The sequence below is a fragment of the Mastomys coucha genome, unplaced genomic scaffold, assembly GCF_008632895.1.
Source record: "Mastomys coucha isolate ucsf_1 unplaced genomic scaffold, UCSF_Mcou_1 pScaffold15, whole genome shotgun sequence".
NCBI lineage: Eukaryota > Metazoa > Chordata > Mammalia > Rodentia > Muridae > Mastomys > Mastomys coucha.
The window spans coordinates 98,030,942-98,051,532 of NW_022196897.1; the positions used below are offsets into that span (position 1 = coordinate 98,030,942).

The 20,591-nt window shown below is 40.7% G+C and overlaps 1 protein-coding gene across 9 annotated transcripts in view; it reads right to left on the minus strand.

Moving 5' to 3' along the window:
- Ryr3 (ryanodine receptor 3) overlaps positions 1–20,591 on the minus strand; it is a 538,051-nt gene that overhangs the window by 213,472 nt on the left and 303,988 nt on the right. For 6 of the 9 annotated variants that reach the window (XM_031371356.1, XM_031371353.1, XM_031371355.1 and 3 more), the window contains exons 21-27: positions 18,220–18,324; positions 16,463–16,566; positions 15,192–15,275; positions 12,924–13,083; positions 9,993–10,140; positions 8,534–8,742; positions 7,810–7,984 (exon numbers count right to left, since the gene is read on the minus strand). In XM_031371356.1, coding sequence (XP_031227216.1) covers positions 7,810–7,984; positions 8,534–8,742; positions 9,993–10,140; positions 12,924–13,083; positions 15,192–15,275; positions 16,463–16,566; positions 18,220–18,324 — 985 coding nt within the window. Of the gene's footprint in view, positions 1–7,809; positions 7,985–8,533; positions 8,743–9,992; positions 10,141–12,923; positions 13,084–15,191; positions 15,276–16,462; positions 16,567–18,007; positions 18,125–18,219; positions 18,325–20,591 lie in introns of those variants that run through there. The other 3 variants (XM_031371354.1, XM_031371350.1, XM_031371357.1) reach the window with 2 other exon arrangements.

The window sequence follows — 20,591 nt, forward strand, 5'->3', positions numbered from 1 at the left end:
TATTTGTATTTATATCCTCAGATAAATGTTACACTCATATTTAATCAGAGAAGCCTCTCTTCGCAATGAATGTTGGTGAATGCTCGAAGCGTTGAACCTAAGTGATAGAGGAGTGTTCAACCCTACCTAAGCAAGACATTTATCATTTATATGATTCCCTCCAAAATCATTCTAGAGAGGCAGTGGAAAGAATGTATGAGCCGGAAGACAGTGAGTATGGCTGTAGAATGCCATCCCCTGGGCAAGACACAGCCATGGTAATTACGAACTCATGGGTAGTTTGGATGTCTGCACTGACTCTGCACAAGAACAGGCCTATTAACAGTCAAGCGTGGATAGAGGTGGAACTAAAGGGGTTTTGCCTCTTACCAATGAGCTATTTGCTATTGATAAACTCATCAACAGTGGTAGTTACATCCTCAGTGTGTCCTTACTGAAAGCCCCATGAGCTCTAATAAATAGTTCCAATCTAATGGTTACACAGATGGCCCTGGTAATAAAAATCAATCCAACAGTCAGGAATTGGGGCAAGGAACTCTGAAAGACTGAGAGGTCACTGACAAGGATGGGAGAGAGAGAAAAGGAGAGGTGTGTAGTCTTGTAATCAGAGTACACACGCATATATGATATCATGAAAGAACAAAATCTAATAAGAAAGAAATGACAATGCAAATTGCTCAACTGTTCTGGGCCTCAGGCTGCTCATCAGACAAATGAAAGATCAATGGTCCTTTGTGTTTTGAGTGTTGAGTGCTAGGACTATATTTCTGCTAATTTATAATCTCCCATCCTCCTGGTCCACTGTCCTCCTCACCTAAGTAGAAATATTAGAGTCAGGCATTTGCCAGAAAAAAAAAATGCTATTCTGCCTTCCTAACTACTGGTTATCTCTTTAACCTCACTTCTATGACCTGATCATATTTAAAAATTCAGAACAGACCAAAGCAGAAGTTCAAATAGTCTGGCTTTCTTGTTTGTGGGTTATTTATAAATCATAATTGTAGACCAACAAATCAGGGAAGTAGGGAAAGCACTAATTATCTTGGATCTGGGAGGATGTGGGAGGCAGACGGCTGGAAGACAGCTGAGGCTACAGAGAGGGCCAGGAAGGGAAGGAACATCCCTGAGGCTGATGGTTTATGCGAGTACCAGGGCTCCCACAAAGAAAACTGGTGCCACGGCTAGGAGAAAAGGTTTTACTATTAATATTTTTAGCATATGAAAGAATGGGCTCCATGATGACATTTTTATTTTTTTCTGGGAAACAAAAGGGCAAATCTGAGAGCATTTTATATAACAATAAGAGCTTTTTATATTGTTCTTATGTACCAATGCCAACTGCATTCTTTGTGGAGTTAAGTACACATACAACAACTCACGAACAGCTAAGACATGGTGTTCTTATTATATATGCCCCTTTAGCCAGCTAAGCTATGGGACCCACATACCATGATGTTTTTATAAGTCACATAAGTGGAAACTAAATCATTTGCATACTAGTTGTGTGGTATTATGAAATTTGAACTTAGTTAGGATACAGATGTGTTTGATACTGTTAAAACTAGAGCACATTGATGTCCTTCTAGCAGAATGACAAAGTCCTCTGATGGCCACCAAGTTTTAGGGCCAGACCTCTGGCTCTGCCACTCCAGAGAAGCCATAGATCAGTCAACCAGAAGCTGCTCCAACAATGCTGTTTGCTACTTATAAATACGTTACCTGGACATCAGATTACAGAGTAGAGCAAAGATTACCAGACCAGAAAATGTTTCTAGTTCCCCAGTGGTCTAGAGAGCTCTGATACATGTTGTAACAAGACTTCGAGGATGAAGAAGAATTACCCCAATCTCAAGTAGCCTATTGACAGGAGGACAAGGGATGGAATTTAAGAGTGAGTGTTTTTGATGTTAACCACCTCTATCCCAAGGTAGCACTTCAGTTGTTCAAGCCAGAAATGCATAAACCATGTTGCTTTTATCTTAGAGCCGAGATATTAAGCCCTTTCAGCTTGATTTGATCAGAGACCAGGAAACCTTAAGAAACTCTTTTCTCCCTTCTTCTTGAGCTGAGTGGTGAGATGGGAGGTCAGCAGGGGTAAAATTCAGAGTAGGAAGCAGCAAAAAGATGACTTAGTCTTGAGACAGACCAATAGACAACTGAAGGTGGGAAAGGTATTATTTGCACTGATCTCCCTTTCCTCCTAAGGAGCATGGGTTCATCATCATTATTAAGAGATAGCATTCGGGGATGGAGAGATGGCTCAGCAGTTAAGAGCGCTGACTGCTCTTCCGAAGGTCATGAGTTCAAATTCCAGCAACCACATGGTGGCTCACAACCACCCGTAATGAGATCTGGTGCCCTCTTCTGGGGTGTCTGAAGACAACTACAGTGCACTTACATATAATAAATAAATCTTTAAAAAAGAAAGAGAGAGAGATAGCATTCAACTGAGGATAAAAGTAAAGACTTGAGGTACCAACAGACTTGACCAAGGTCCTGAGAAGGACTATAGCAGTGAGAACTGATCCCATACTCTCTGCGTGACAATCCAGCTGCCAGTCAATATGATAGAGAGTAAATAGGTGGTAGAGGGATGAATGACCTGCATTTAAATGGAAGTAGGCCCCAGGCAGAGGATATCATGTTACAGAGTGGAGACACCATCCCTGTGGGCTTCCAGGGAGAGCCAAACACAGTGAAGAAATATAAAGGCAATAGAAGTCACAGATGCTAGAGCAAATGCAGACAAGTGTTAGGGACCCCCTGGTGGTTAAGTGGGTACAGCTTCAGATGCACAGTGACACAATAGAAGAGAAGGTGATGCTAAGGCTTGAATCAAGCGAAAGGACACCCAGGAAGTCATAGAGGAATGATGAATTTACACAAGGCACTCTCTTCTGGAGAAGCAGAGTTTGATAACTGGTCACATTTAATCAACTCTCTCTCTCCATCCATCCCAGGGGCTCTAGCTAACTGACTTGCCATCTTGGAACTTTTCAACTCGAGGCATGCCTATTTCCTGTAACTTTATAATTGTGCATGATAGATAAGGGAAAGAGGGTCAACAATAATGCAACAGACGACAGCAGCACATATATGTCAACTGTTTTCTGAAGGCAAGGCTTACTGCTGTGCAGATTTATCTCTTTATGCCCCTTTTATAGATGAGGAAAACAGGACTTAGGAAATTAAGTAACTTGATCAATTTTACCAGGCAAACTGCAGCATCAGTATGTGGACGTGGCCTGAATAGAACTCCAGTGCAGACATCAGAAGTGGAAGCCAGGGTAGTTATTTTCCAATTCTATTCTAAACTATTTTGCTTTGTGGCTGGCTAGATCTTCCTTCTCTCTGTAAAGGCTGCTGAGTCCCGTAGTTTTGCCATTTTGCCTCTAGATTTAGGTTATTGAAGACACACAGTCATCAGAGGAACAGGTCTACCTGTACATCGGATTCCACATGACTCTCTGGAGTTGATCTGGATAATAGGACCCACCGGGCAAGAATATGTGGCATTACCATTAGATTGTCACAAATTAGGACTATCACTATGCATATAAATCAACTATCCTAGCCCAAATGAGACTGAGGACAGAGGAAGAAAAGTAAGTAAGAGGAGCAGAAATGCTATCTCTCTGCTACCCCCACACAGTATTCAGTACACGGCTGTGACTATGCAGGCAAACTTGAAGAGGGATGGTGGTGAATTTTTTTTTTTAATTTCAGATATTTGGTGGTTGGAAAGAAACAATGATCTAAAATGCTCAATTGATGATTTATTGGCATTTATTTCAATCTGTAGATGGACACAAGGAATACTATCAGCAGTAGGGTAGAAACAGATCATGCAGAGAGGTGGTTAGATGACCCTGGACCATTCTTGAGGTATTTTACCACATGGAATATGCCTCTATCATTTTTCTTTCCTGCTAAGCATCAAAACAAAATTCAGAGACAACCCTGTGATTGCTGGAGCATACATAGAATGCTTAGGAAATAAACAAATAACAACCAAAGAATAAACTAAAAGAAAAAAAAAAGCCTAGCAAAATGGCTTTGAAGCCAGCATATGGGAAGCCAAAGTTGGGGAATCTCTGTGAGTTCCAGGCCAGCCTGGCTTACTTTAGGACAACCAGAGATACAAAATGAGACCTGTCTCAAAACAAAACAAATAAACAAACAAAAATACCAGTCACTTAACCAGGCAGTGGTGGTTCATACCTTTAATCCCTGCTCTCAGGAGGCAGAGGCAGGCAGATCTTTGTGAATTTGAGGCCAACCTGGTCTACAAATTGAGTTCCAGGACAGTCAGGGCCACACAGAGAAACCCTGTCTCAGAAAACACACACACACACATACACACATACCCCTAAACCAAACCAAACCAATCAAAAAGAAAACTCAGGAAACAAGAGGCAGCACTTCTATTCCACATTCAGCTTCTGAGCACCATCCCCATCTAGAAAGAGAATTAACAGAACCCTTTGGCACAAGGGCCCAGATGGCAGAATCACTTCCCTCAAATAAATTTTATTTCCTACTTCCTAGCTGTTAGCAGAGTCCTGGGGTCTTTTAGACAGGCCAATGGGCAGAAACAACATGAAAGGGTGCCCCTGTGAGCCCCTGCAGACTTCATAGCTGCAGAAAGAGTCAGGATGGTCCTCGGGGGATTGCATACACCAAATCCTCTGCCAGCTGTCTCATCCTGAGGTCTGGCAGGATCTTCAGGATTTTTTTTTTTTGTCTCTTTCCTTTAAGTAGAAGACATGTGAAGACTAACAGCAAAGCTTTCACTTTGAGAGTGCCTGAGCTTGCAGATGTACAAGGCTGTGACAATATTAAGAACTATGATGGTCTAGGCTAGGGACCAGGGCAGGGAGCAATGATGAAGAAACAGCAGAACAAATAAGCACACAGCATTTGTGATGCAGAAGAGGATAGAGGCAGCAGTGAATTCATAACTCAGAGGGCAGAAGCTACACCCTGAAATGGTTGTTCTTAGTCTTTCTCCTGAAGAGCCGAGATCTTAGATCCAGGGTTACATACTGGTAACCTGAAAAGTACCGGCACATAAGTCATTAAGGTTATTACAAAACATCAAATGTTTAGTTTCAACAGCTGGTTCTCTTTAAAAGGCAAAGCAAGATTTGCTACCTCCTTCCACATTTTGCAGAGAACAGAGAGATGCTATATGTTTATCCCAGACCTCTGGTCTGTTGTTATTTCAGAAAGACACATCAGTTTCCTTTCAACCATCCCCCTGCCAACTCCTGTGCTATCAATAGCTGAAAGAGCCTTCCAATTATCTTGTCTCTGTATTATTAAAGCAGATACAATACTACATTATAATGCACAAACATATTACAGTACAAGTCTATTATCAGACAGCTTTCTAATAATAGAATTTGTTATTCTGAAGGTCAAATCATGTCCCTGCACACAAAAGGCATCTCTTTCATCATAGCACAGTCGATCTTTGAAAGCTGAGCTACTCTCAAACAGTTCTGTCCTTGATACCATCTCTGCTCAAACACTGCATATGCCCATTTCACAAAGTGAAATGCAAGGATGCTGGGCTCAGAGTAAGCACTACTTTCTTGGATGAGAAGACTGAGTCTTGATATATAAGGGCATCTTCCTTGCCAGTTCTATCACTTATCCATCCCATGTATAAATGTCTACCATCTTACTGTTCTACCCTTCCTTGAAGGTTCTTGCCACCTCAACACTAGCCCCCTTGTATCTTAGAGTGACTCTAAGGAGAAATGTAATGAAAGTGTCATTCTCGGTACTTTATTCACCATTCAATTCAGATGTCACTCGTGTGAGATTTTCTTCACTCTACATTAGTCACTTACCATTTATAACCCACTGTTTTGCATTCTTAGTCACCTTTTCCTATTTTCACTTTACTTACTCCACAATTAGAACAGGGAATTTTCTCACTGCCACTACTTACATTTGCTCCTGCATTAGCCCACTGGCTCTCAGAACGTATGTGCAAATATCCAGAGTCTCTGGGCAGGAGGGAGGATTTGACTCTGCTATGGAGCTGAAATTCTGCATTTCCAACAAACCTTGATACCTTGAATATCTAGGCTTTACACTCAATGCAAAGCTATACAAACTTCACAAAATTTTCAACACTGCAAGTCAGACAAGATTCTCATCTTTATATGAACTGGAGGCAGGTAGATACATAATCTCCTTCTGGTTCATATAATAGCAAAGCCAGGAAAAAAAAGTCCTGGACTTTGGACTCTTCCTACTATCTTTGGTGAAACACCAAAGTACCTCATTATCTTCCTGACCTCAGGGATGCAGCAGTGCCCACGGGTGGGTGGGGACCCAGAGATGGCTCAGCTACCCTGCTCTGATATCACCTGCTGTGTTCCCTCTTATCCAAGCCAGCACAGTTGCCATTCCTTCAGCAATATCTTGTCTCCCCACCCATCTCTCCAAACAGGATCTTTGAAACTGACTTTCAAACCTGTTAGAAGGTATTACAATAGTATCTCCATCTTAGATTTAGTGATTCCTTTTCCCTAGGAAAACAGATTCAGCTTCGACCTTCCTCTTTCCCCAAATATTAGACTCTAGCTATATCTTGAATGGTTCAGTTGGACAAACACATTGTAGACAACAGGTGGCTATAAAAAGTCCACTTTCATGAAGCTAAAGCCACTCTTCAGTAATGAACATTTCTGTCACAGGAACATGACTCTTTATATTTTGCTTCTCTTGCTGATGCAGTTATATGTCTCTGAGGCTTTAGAGACAGAATCCTTGCTTTCATAACCTCTCAGAAAAGTCAGTGCTACAAGTAGCCCTAATCATTTTCAGAGGGTGAAATAAGGCCCAAAGAGGTTAAAGAAAGTCAGCTAGGATGTCACAAGCAGACAGCTGTAGGATGAGGGCCCTTGTCTCCAGACCAGAACACCATCCTTCCTAGCTGCAATTACAAAACTGAGCGTAGCATAGCACACCACACAGGGTTGAGCACACAGCTGTGTTATGTCACTGCCACAATTTCCTGTCTGGGAAGAACAATGTAATGCATTTCATCTATCCTCTTATTTTAAAAGGTGAAGAATATAAAGCCCAGAACAGTCAAGCAGTCTCCACAGGAGTTGCACCATTTAAAAGGAGCAGGTCTGCCAGTTTGTAGTCCAGCACTTGTTCTCCATATGCCAACAATCTGTGTACATCTAATATGGTCATGTAGACAGAAAAATAGTAAGCTCTAACTACTCCTTTGTGTTGCTGGAAGCATTGCACTGATTGTCCTCCTTCCAGGGCCAATATTAAGCATGACTCTGCTTTGGTTTCACAGTTGTTTGAATTTCAAAATAAATTATATTGCATTCACAGGAACAGCTAAGTCTAGCTTTTGTGTTCCAATGGTTCTCATCAAAGCATCAAGTTCAATTACACAAACATTCAGACTGACAATTCAAATCAGAATAAAAGGATAACTCTTTAATCCACTGATTTTTCTCTCTCCTGCCAAGGACATTCCACCATACACAATTAGCATTTCCATTGTACTATAAGCAAACCTGGGAGATCTTAAAATGTCAAGGTACAGGGCACAGAATTAGCCTCAGTACAGAATTTATATTTATGAGCACATGCTGACTATCACTATTATTTGCCTTGATTCTTCAGAAATTACAGCATAAACGGTGGCCATCTCCTTTAGAGTTTCAAATATGCAAAGGATAATGTACTCTCAATAGAGAGACACAGAGCTCTGCCAGCTCTCTCAACCACAAACAGTAAGGAAGGAAGGATGGAGTGATGGATTACCATTCTCGATCTCATAGTCTGCGAAGGCAAGTTCAGAGCCTTTGTTGGTGATGAGCAGCTCCCCATTCAGTGTGAAGACCATGGAGGCATCATCCAGGTTAATCATGCACCCGACCACATCTCCTGGCTGCCAAGTTCGTCCAAAATACCCACTGCCTTGATGCCAACGCTGACCCTGCAAAACAAGACCACAGGCTTCAAGAAGAAGAGGAAAGTACCCGAGAATCCAAGAAAGCTGGAGAAGTGGACACAGCAACAGGATGCCCTAATTTCTAATGGAAAAATCTTTATAGTCTACCATGTATAGCTCACAGGAGCAGTATCTATCTTTCAGATGAATGAAATAGAGACATACAGGCCTCATGTGATAAGATGGGCTGAATCTCTTGGTTCACATTCAGCCTTGACAAGAAACACATTTTTTTCCTAGAGCATGTAAGAAAATCTCAATATATTGGCTGCATATAAGTGGGTTACATCTGGAGTGGTACCAACCATCTTGGGTGAAGTAGAGATGATTACTGTAAGGATGTGGATATGGGATATAGTCTTATCCTTTCCCAGAATCAAGAACAAAGAAACAATCACTATGCAATATTCATTCAATGACTATTATCTAGGGGCAGTGGATGTTCTCTCTGAAGCCTAAGATGCAGACAGCCTCCAAGGAAAACTTTGGAAAAATAAAGTTGTACTGACTGAATGTGGCTATGGATGGACTTACCCTGCTGCCTTCAAACACGAAGGCTTGGTCATCAGCTCCCAGCTCAATGTCAGGACGACAGCCTGGCCTGGCCCAGCCAACACGCATGTCTCCTCCAGTCACCACTTCAAATTCAAAGTACCACTTTCCAGACTTTACTGCATATGACCGTTCTACCCGGAAAAATCGGATCTTGTCTATGCTGACCTTCTCGACAGTAGGATCAGCTACTGTGAGAAGCAGAAGACGGGGAAGAAGGAAAGAGACTTTTAATGATGATGTAGTATTCCTTAAAGAATTTGACATCAATAACTAAGATAGCCATAGAACTCCTACTGTCTAATAAGGCATTTTGTTTACACCATGACATTCATCAGTACTGATATCACAACATGAACCACCTTTTATTGGATACTCATAGTGATTTCTACACAATAATTTTATAAGAGTAGGATGGAAAATACTAAGGGTCACAAAGGTTCAATCACTTGCTTAGCATCATAATAAACAGGATAAAAGATCTGAATTCAGGGCTGAAAAGCTTAGCTACCCTAGAGAAAAATGTGTTTACCATAGGTCTGGGTCATACTGTAAAAATATCTGTCAATAAACAAGGTGGTTCAAGCCAGCACTAAGTGGGGAAGTGGAAGTGACCCATCTCTAACCAAGAATCTATCTCTAATTGGCAACTACTTGCAAAAGAAAAACCATTTTCCCTCCAATGGAGTCTCACTGGGCTTCTCAACAATACTTAAGGGCAGGATTCATGCCCAGCAATAGATTGCCAACACAAAACAAATTTAGTGGTGTTTGTGTAGATATTTTTTGCCCCATGTTGCTTTGATTGGATATTTCTAAAAAATTCTTACTGGTATTTTGCTTATATATTTGTAAATGGTTTCCAATTTTATGCTTTTGGGGATTTGGTGTATATGCATGTGTGTGCGTATGGGTGATTCTGTGATTTTCTTTTTTTTTTTTTTCAATTCTGTTTTTATTTTTGTCTGTTTTCTAAAGAGAGAAAAAGAAGATGAAGGCATGGGGTTGAATATAGGAGGTAGAGAGGGCTAGGGAGGAGAGAGAGGTGAATTCAGGATCAGAATTTATTGTACACATTTTTAATAAAAAAAAAATCTGTCAATGGGATGGAGCTTTACAGAAACCAAAGTCCCACCTCCTAAAATATACTATTAGCACAAATTGGACTTGGTAGGTTATAAAGTCAAAAAAGAATACAAATTTGGAAGAAGGAGGGAGGTGAGGGCATAACTTGTAAGAGTTGGGGCTAGGATCCATGGAGAGAATATGAGGAAATCCCATTGCATGCACATATTAAATTCTCCAAGAATAAAATATCACATTTTAGGAACAAAAACATACCACTTCCAATAGTAAAAATTAGACCTTTGTGAAGGTAACATTTCCCAGATGAGGACTTGTTAGTAAAGTGTTGTGACAATGGATGATCACAGCTCATTACCTAGTTCTTGGTCTGATGGCTCAATGTTATATCCATAACCAACAAATGTCCGCACAGCTTCACGCAGGCTGTCCCTGTTTGATTTCTTGGTGCGCTCATCTAGTAATGCATATGGCACCAGGCGGGGATTTCTTTTATTCTTCAGATCCTATGTGAAGCCAAAGGAAAGGTGCCAAGCAAACACATTTCAGTTTTACAAGCAGCCCATCCTCCTCACACACTCCTGTCTGCTTGGCTGGCTCATCCTTGTCTCTTAGATTTTCCCCATGTGGTTTGATATTTAGCAGTATGCATATTTGCTACTTCTCTCCAGGATTAAATGAGTATAAAAAGGGAAATCTTACTAATGCTCAGAGCTAGCATCAAAAATACACTTTAATAACGCCAGCCTGCAAATAAAATAAAGTGTCATGAAGTTGGTTAGGAACCTTCATTCCCAAGCTAAGGCCCATGGGAACAGTGTAACTATTTCCTTAAGGAAAATCATGCTTCAGTTTAACTATCCACACCCCATCACAGCACTATCTTAAGTCATCAGAGAGACACCACAGGGAGAGGCAAAGGCATGACCACCTTGTCTCAAATGGTAAACTGTGCAGGGGGAGTCATCTTTAGGTTTTGAGGAGAAACTATGAAGAAAGTAACAAAAGGTCAAATGTAAGAAAAGTCACTCAAACCAAGGAACGTTCTTCAAGCCTCCTGGCTCCAAGGTCTCCATGCCTTTTTTTTGTTTTCTTTTTGTATTCTTCTTGTCTTCCAGATTTTTTGGAGCTAAGTTTAGAAGAGTTCATAGTTTGAAACTGAATATACCCCATAGCCCCATGTGTTTGAACATCTGGTTTCTAGCTTGTATTGCTGTTTTGGGGAGCCTGTGAAATCTTTTAAGAGGTAAGGCTGGGCTGGTCCAAGAGAGACACTGAGGGGGGCGGGGCAAACATTTATAGGTGATGGCCCATCTTGCTCTGCTTCCTGATCCAGAAAGATACAAACAAGCTGTACTACAAGTTCTTGCCTCCACAGACTACACTGTCATAGCCATGTGCTTTCTGCTACCACGATGAACTGATGAACTATAATCTGAAGTGACGACCCTGCCCCCTTCTTTAAGTCACTTCTGAGGGTATTTGTCATGGTGATTAAAAAAAAACCATAGAGGCTGATGTATGAGTTAACTCATATCAACTTTCTGAATATTAACCCTTAATGATTAAGAAAATGAGGAAAGACGAACAACAATATGATCTAACTAGTACCCTCAGAGCTCCCAGGGACTAAACCACCAACCAAAGAGTACACATGGGAGGACTCATGGCTCCAGCAGCACATGTATAACAGAGGATGGCCTAGTTGGTCATCAATGGGAGTAGAGCACCTTGGTCCTGTGAAGGTTCTATGCCCAGTGTAGGGGAATGCCAGGGCCAGGAAGCAGGAGAGGGTGGGTTGGTGATCAGGGGGAGGGGGCAGGGAAAGGGTTTTTTTTTTTTTTTTTTGGAGGGGAAACTGGGAAAGCAGATATCATTTGAAATGTAAATAAAGAAAATATCTAATTAAAAAGGAAAACAAAAATAAATAAATAAATCTTTTAACAAATTGGCATGTTTGACTTAGAGGGCTAAATCTCAGCAGGCAGGCACACCTGCTACCCCAGCCCGAGGAAGACTAGATTCTAGCTGATGTAAGCTATGTAACAAGTCTCAGAAGAAAACAATAATGTTGGGGAGAGGGCATGCTTTTGTGCAAGATTTAATAAAGAAAGAAAATAGGAATAGTTGCTTTCAATATTTTCTAGGTTGTGAAATATTTGCCAGGATTATCTGGGACAAAAACAATAATTTTTAAAAAGAAAAGTAAGATTAGAAGATTAATTGTTTAATTGCAAATAATCCAAATAAAATAAGAAAACCAAAAAAAAAAAAAAAAAAAAAAAAAAAAAAAAAAAAAAAAAAAAAAAAAAAAGAAAGAAAGAAAGAAAGAAAGAAAGAAAATGTAGAAAGTATTTTAGGAAAAAAGTTTGTCAAATGGTTTGCAGAGAATACTGATTTTAAACTCTGCTTGAGTCCTTACTATGAACCTAGCTGTTAGGTTACTTCATAGTCAAGCCAGGAGTTGTAACTCTGCCCCGGAATCTTTAATTCAGTGGCCTGAAGAGTCTCTGTCTCTGTCTCTCTGTCTCTCTGTCTCTCTGTCTCTCTGTCTGTCTCTCTCTCTCTCTCTCTCTCTCTCTCTCTCTCTGTCCCTCTCTTTCTCTCTCTCCCTCTCTCTCTCCCTCTCTGTCCCTCTCTTTCTCTCTCTCTCCCTCTCTCTCTCTCCCTCTCTCTCTTTCTCTCTCTCTCTCTCTCCCTCTCTCTCTCTCCCTCCCCCCTCTCTCTCTCCCTCTCCCCCCCTCTCCCTCTCTCTCCCTCTCTCTCCCCCTCTCTTCCCCTCTCTCTTTCTCCCTCTCTCCCTCTCTTTCTCTCTCTCTCTCTGTGTGACTTCTAGGCAGGTTGCTTTACTCTCTTTCTAAGCTATTTCTCCTTGCACTAACTCTTGCTGACCCATAATGTTGCTCTATCCCAGAAAGATTACTGGCTCAGGATACTGATTTGCTCCTAACCCTGACCTTCGAGGGTATCTTGAAAACTTAACTATCTATAGTGAAAAAAATATAAGAGAGATTGAGATAAAGTACACACAGAGGGCATTGTATCAGTGAATCGCTAACTAAAGGCAAGATAATGTTTAAATTGAAATGATGCCTGTATCCAATGTCAATGTGACTGTTACAAATTTCAGCTAGTCCATGATTCTATAAATAATAAACAGACCACACTGTGAAAGATAGAACACAAGGGCATTGCCTATATTCCAATCTCATATGCTCCACAACAAAATGACATTTTGATGGATGACCATACCTACTTCTCTAGCCATGCTTGACCCAACTCTCCTCACCTGTTGAATGCCATAGGTCCATCCTTGTTTTATTCTGTCCTTTGCCCAAACATTGTGTGCATTTTCTGCAAGCTTATCCACCAGAATTTCTTGAGGTGGTAACAGCTTCACATCTGATAAATCCAAAGGGGCTGGCTTATAGCCGTTGGACATCATATAGCTACAAGTAAATGAAAAGAATACACATTTTGAGTAGATACATATGATTCTCCTCTTCTAGATTTTTACAAATTTACTTTGAAAATCTCCTATGTATATAATGTATATCAATACCCCACTATCTCCCTTAAATTACCTCCACGCTCCCTACAACTTACCTCGCTTCAAATTGCATGCTTTCTTCTTTATAAATAATCTATTGAGTCCAATTAGAACTTCCCATATGTGCATTGGTGTTGGATCATCCAGAGGAGCATGGGTAACCTACCAGTTGCCACCTCTCAAAGACATGTAACTCTCCTTCCCTAGCAGACAGCCATCAATGGCCCATAGCTCCTCAGTGGGAGGTAGTGCCTGGGAACAGCCCCTACCTCCTGCCAAAAATTTTTTATGGGCTCGATCTTGAATAGGTCTTCTGTCGACAACCATAGCTGTCTCTACAAATAACCACAGGTGCCAGTTCATGCTATGTCAAGAGGACAGCATTTCACAGTACTTCTTCCCACATTCTAACTCTTCCTGTGCCTTTTTCTGGGGTGATTCCTAAGCTTTTGGTGTGGGAGTTGGTACAGCTAACCCATCTATGACTGAACACTCATAGTCACACTCAGTATTATAAACAGTAATGAGTCTGTGTATTAGTTTTATTTTATTAAGATCATATATATATATACATATGTATATATATATAATCACTAACCAAATAAAGGCAGAGACAAAAATCATCTCTTTTTGTAGCATCTTACAGTTAATATATCTCATAGATTTCAAAGGATAACATTGAAGAACAGTCAATAATACAAATCTATCATTATATATAAGAAAACTATTTATGTGTCATGAAAATGAAGGACACATTCAGCATGTTGCAACATCATCAGAAACCCCTCCATTCTACTTAGGAACACAAAATGTTAAAACCAGATTGACAAGGATAAAACTTTGAACTAAAGGCTTTCTTATAAACTAGCATAGAATGGCCACCCATTCTTGCAAAGCCCAATCTTTCCTCTTGGAATTAAAACAAAAAGCCATGACAGCTGAAAAGTTGTGAGCATGAAATGACTTTTGCAGTTAGCTCTCCAATCCAGGAGTCATGGCCTCAAATGCCTATAATCTGCAACATAGCATGCAAATGTGAAAGAGCTTATATGAGTCAGGTAGATATATGTACAAGGGGAAGGTTGAGTACATTGTGAATAGGGTAACTATCCCCAGAGTAGTTAATTATATCCATGTGAAAATATGAGTCCAGAGATGCCCTGACTAGAGCAAAAACTCAAACATGATAATCTAAAGCTAATTCTATATGGAACACTCTGCAAAGCATGAGATACCGAATCTATGTTAGTCATAGGAGACTGTCCAGTTGCTGCCTTCTCAGGACAGCTGCTTCTGTCAGCTTCAGTATGCACTGGTTCTAGCCACCTCAGCTAGAAGTGTGCTTCTCCAGATGTCATCTCTTAGATATAATTTCCTTGACATCAGGAGCTATGACATCAGGAGACTGACTCATTGGCTTGACTCACTGTCCTCCTATAAGCAGGATAGTGATGGTGAGCATTTCATTAAGGATGACACTGCTTTGGCTCCAGTCACAACACTTGTGTTTTTATTGTGTGCCTACCCAGAGCTGGTACTGAGGAGCAAGAGAACAAAACAGTGAATGAGCCAGCAGATGTAGAGGAAAGACAGTAGGACAGATCTAGAGAGGCAAATGGAATCTTGGTACAGATTCCCATGTCCTTAAGGATTTATGTGTTATCCCAGTGCCAGAGGAGTGGAGTGAATCTCTGCAGTGACTAGGAACCATTTCCAAGCTCTTTTGCCAACTGTTCTTCCTATTCACCAGTATGTACTCATTTGAGAGCTGAGTACCTCCTAGCTCAAAGTGAAGCATAGTGGCATTAAGTCTGGGAAGAAGGTGCAAAAAGAGAGTGACGGGACTTTGAAATGCTTCTTTTTCAGTAAGTGTCTTCTGAGGGTCCTAGTCACCTAAGGAACTGGAGGAACATTCTAAGATGATACATGATGTCATCTGCCTTTGTATATGGTCTCCAGCCCTCCCAGCTTTCACATTTTGCTTGAGCCATTAGAAAATTCACCTACTTTTTGGGCAGTTTGACTTTCTTTAGATCCTCTTCTGCAGCTGGGTTAACATGAGCAATGTGGCACCCCAGGGCCAGCAGGGTTCTGTGACATAACACAGGAAGAGACTGGTGTCAACTGAAAGATGAAGAGTAAGAAGACCCCTAACCCATGTCTGAGCTGGTTAAGTGGACAAAAGCTATTCATTTAGACCAGAGGTTGGCCAACATATTCTGTAAAGAGGCAGACAGCAGGGCTTTGTGTACCATGTATCTCTGTCGCAGCTACCCAGCTCTGCCATTATAGGGTAAAGGTAACCACCAATAATATGCAAACCAACGAGCCTGGCTTTGTTGCAATATAAATGTATTTACTGAAACAGATGGCTGGTTTGTTTGTCCCACAGGCCATAATGTGCCAACTTCTGATTTAGGTGATAGCAAACATTAGAACATGAAAGAGAAGATTGTTAATTGCTCCACATGGAGACATTTTCTAGTTTATAAATTCACTTTGAACTGTATCAAGGACTTGGTTTCATGGAATAGACAGGATTCTAACGTTAAATCTTTAGGTCAGCAAACACTTGCTGCATGATGTCTGTATAGCATCTTGAGTTTTACTTGATGTACCAAGTTGCATACAATGGTTTTCTCAGAAAGCATAGTACAATTAAAAGTAGCATGTATGTAAGCCTATGACATCTTTGTTATGTCAACAGACAATGTTAGAGCATTCTGCACTGACAAAGAAAAGGGAAATACAAAGAAACAGCAGTCAAGAATCACAAAGGGAATTATGGGAGTTCCACATGGACTAAGAAGTCTGGGTCATTTTTAGGATCATGGCTCAATTTAAAGTTGACTGAAAAAACTTGGGTTTTAGTAATCAAACTTGAAATTTGATTAAAAAACTTGGATTTTAGAAATCAAACCATATTTTCCTTTGGTTTCAACACTATCTTATTTTTTTACTTGATTTAATACTAACCACAGTAACATTTGGTCCTTTGGTTATATTTCTCTCTTTCTCTATTCTGCCCCTGCCTCCTGCATTTTTCTTATTTCCAGAAAAACAGCAAATGGCAAATGGTCTCTAGAGAAATATATACACTAAATACTAATGTGAGTCAGCTCCTTACTATGTTAAACTCCGTGCCATGAAGAATCACTACTGTCTATGATTTATCAGTGTGTTGTGTTTGCAGACAAGAGGGCCACACCTTTGCAGTTTAGTTACAATGCATCAAACCATCCATTCACTGTCTAGTCCGCATTCAATTCAACACTCACTTCAAGGTTTCCGTTGACATCTGCAGGTTATAATTCTTCTCAGTTTCAGGGAGCTTTGAAAACTCCACAAGGCACGGATGCTGTCTCTTGTTGTCATCCCGCACCTAGGCGACAATATAAGAGATTTAAGTCTTGACAGCTGGCACTGTCCTGAAAAAAAAAAGAACATCCTTCGAGGGCCCAGGCAATTCATATTGGGCAGGACAAAGACAGCAACTTGCTGATAGGTGAGTGCACCTGATTCTCTTAGGAGTATTACACATGGCTCCCAAGTTGTCAATGTCTTGAACTCTGTGGATTTATTTCAAGACAGGTGTCTGCACTTAGAACATAATTTTCCAGAGCAGTATGCTATTGTTTTTTATAGTTGGTAGCCATGCTTTTATTAAAAATTCATGTTCACTATAATGTTACTGGAGGATAGCACGCCTTTGACCACAAAGGGCTACAGATATGGACCACCTGTGTAATCTCAAAAGCTTATTAAAACCACGTGAGAAAAACAAAAGAATTAGATCAACTAATTTTAACAAGATATTTTATTTAGCTCATACATGTAATATATTGCTTTTTTTTTCTGAGAGTAAGAATAAAATAATGTAAAAACAAGTCTTAAAAATCCAGTGTGAAGCAGGGCATGGTGGCATATGCCTTTAATCCCAGTACCTGGGAGGTAGAGGCAAGTGGATCTCTGAGTTCAAGACCAGCCTGGTTTATAGAAGAAGTCTCAGGATAGCTTGAACTATATCAAATTAATGAAAAATAAACATTCAGTGTTAGTTTTACAACCACAGATACACCACAGTCTCATTTAGATACTTCTCAACCTCCCAGCAGCCATATGTGACTCTTGCACTGAATGGTAAAAACCTGAGCATTAAGTCACTCCTTCCTTCAGTTAGTCATTTAGCAAATGCTTGAGTGTACTAATCTAGAGTTTATGAGCTTAAAAATGAGGGCAGAGAGCTCCACCCAGCTGAAGTCAAAAGTCTAATGGAGGAGGAAATAATGATGAAATATTTGTAAGAGTAGCTGCAATTTAAAATTACCATTGTGTTGACTTCTATGAAGGACAGATTTCAAGAGCATGCTACAGAGAGGTGATCATTCATAGGGTCACTGTTTTTGTGGCAACTATGGTCATACATAGGTGTTAGAGGGCAGGGGCCTTTTCAGTAACTAAGAGGAATATGTATCATTAGAGAGTATTGGGGTCACAGGATGCTATAAAACTCACCTATATTTCTGCTTCCAGAAGTGACCTTCTACAAATCACAGAGCAAAGTCATTTACATTCTCTCTGAAAAATGCTTTCTAGTGCAAGAGACTCCCTAACCCCCTCCGGTCCCCATTAATCTTAGTGATACATCTGAAAGCCCTGTTAAACAACTTCTGATTCAAAATGATGAATCAGCCCGCAACCAGCACCCACTCAGAGTCTGCTTTTTTCTGAAGGGAAGAAAGAGAAATATGAGAGGTGGAGAGGAATGGCTGCATCCACAGTCCTCTAACAAAAGAAACCAAAATTAGGAGGCAAGATGGGACCTGGGTTCCCAGTGTGCCTGTGGAGAGGTGGTCTCTTCAGAGCTGGCTGCAGGGGGACTGGAGCCTGAGCTGCTACTGAGTAATGCAAAAGTGAGACAGGCTGGAGGAAGAAGAGCAGTTTACTGTGCCATTCCCATTCTCAATCAAATAGAATTCAAGGAAGCTTCCTCCCAATATGACAATCCACCTGGCGCTGACCATGAAGCACATACTTTGCCAAAAGTCCAGCCGAGTTCTATTTTATTCATTCCCCAAAGCTCGTGGATATTCTCAGCCAGTCTGTCTCTGATCTTCTCTAGGTGAAGTGGCAAAACAACCTGAGGGAAAAGGAGTGAGAGAAAAGCCAGAGCTACAAGAATGAACTGGACTGAAGTCGCTAATGCCCCCGCCGGACTCACTACCAAGGAGGGGCTGCACTCAGTGCTTTGCCTGGGTCTGACCCTTCCAAACTTCTTAAAATTATTCCAGATGAGTTTCTGCCCTCACACATCCTACCTGAACCTTACAGGAGCACTCCAACACATATGCATGCATTCAAACCCTTCCCATCCCAGAGTGGAAAGAGAGAATCAACTCAACAAAGCTGTTTTCTGACCTCTACATGTGCCCTGTAGCACAAGAATGTGTGCACTTGTACGTGCATACACACACATGCACAGATACACACAGACAAACACACATACACACATTGATTCATACACACATTTTCACGCACACTCATACACATACATAGAAATACACACACAACATACACAAACTCGCAAATACACACAGACACACACAGACAGATACACACAAACTCACATACACACACTGATACATACACACATATTCATGCACACATACACATACGTAGAGACACAAATACAACATACACAAACTCTCAAACACACACACAGACACACATAGACAGACAGACACAAACTCACATATATACATACACATTGATACATACACACATATTCATGCAAACTCATACACATACAAAGAGACACACATTCAACATATACAAACTCTCAAACACACACACACACACACACACACACGCACAGAGTCCATGCCATTCAAATACTTATGTAACACACTCACTCCCCTGGGGGAGCCTTTCCTGAAGAGCTGGTAACACCAAGGAAGTGTCTCTGCTCTCCTGGAACTGTGTTCCTTTCCCTCCATAGAGACCATAAACTGAGGGCCCAATTCATTTTTCTCCTATTTTCTTTAATTTGTTGTCATTCTTATTATTTTCATGTCCACTGTTTGTCAATCCCTAAAGAATGAGAGATCCAAATTTAAAACAGATTCTAACTTCCTTTGGCTCATGGAAGATGACTAACATCGGACTCATACTTGCCTGGCAGCTCTTAACAGGAGTTAGGACCCAGCTGCCTACCTCAGGACAACCTCTGTGATTGGCTTTCCAACCCCAGCTTTGTTATAGTGATTGCTAGGGTTCCTATTACTATAACTCCCTGTTCAAATTGTGGGGGGGTTGATAGAGGGAGCTTGTGGAGAGAATATATTATATTCTATGAAATTCCCAAAGAATTAACAAAAATATAAACACATTTATAAATCATTGTAATCTAATTATGAAAAAGTCATTTGGGAGAGTGGTATGATGTTTTTGATGAGGAACGCAATGGGGAGGTTATTAGCAGACAAGTTATAACTGCTCGTGGGCTTTGTTGGCTAACTAAAGGCCATCTGTATAAACTAAGTGTTCCATAGTTGATTATAGCCCCAAAGTGGATTTTCAGGCTACAGGGACCAAAAAGCTTCAGCGAGAAGTGGGAGGAAGTACACTTGCTGGGGAGAGTAACCTCCATAAATAAGTCTATCTTATAATCTCAGTGGTTTCAAAAGGTAACATGGGACAAAGGAGGACTCTGGCTGGGATAAGCATTAAACGCTCTAGTTAATACGTTTTAACCTACAAAGTATCCCTTAATGTGCCCCAGGGCAGACTCTGAGTACCTGATATTTAAGTTCTCCTTTGACAATAATTTCACAGAATGATAGATTCTAAAAAATTACAAGGTATTCATGGTCATAAACCATATCTCTTCAAAGAGTTCACAATTACATCTCTTCAAAGAAAATTTTGCTACTGGCTTGGAGCATTGTCTTTCTTATACAGCCCTTAAAACTCAGGTTTTGGTCTAGACATCAAAGCTATTAAGGTTTGATGTTATGATATACAGCTCTTTTATTTCCAAATCTTTGATTCTGCATTACTTTATTTTTCTGGTTGCTCTGATAAAATACATGGACAAAAAGCAAGTTTAAGTGAGAGTGGGTTTATTTCAGCTCATAGTTACAGCCCATCATAGCAGGCAAGGGGACCATCCAGTGTTAAGAGCATGAGAGCGTGGCTGGTCACATGGCAGCCAGAGTCAGGAAGAAGGAGGTGAATACTTATGCTCAGCTAGCTTCCTCCTTTATGCAGCCTAGGGAATGGTGCTACCCTCTTTGGGATGGTTCTTACCACGTTAATCTATTCAAGACAATCTGCCACAGGCCTGACCAGAGGCTAACCTAAAATAGATAACCCCTCATAGGTGTGCCTGCAAGCATGTCTTCTAGC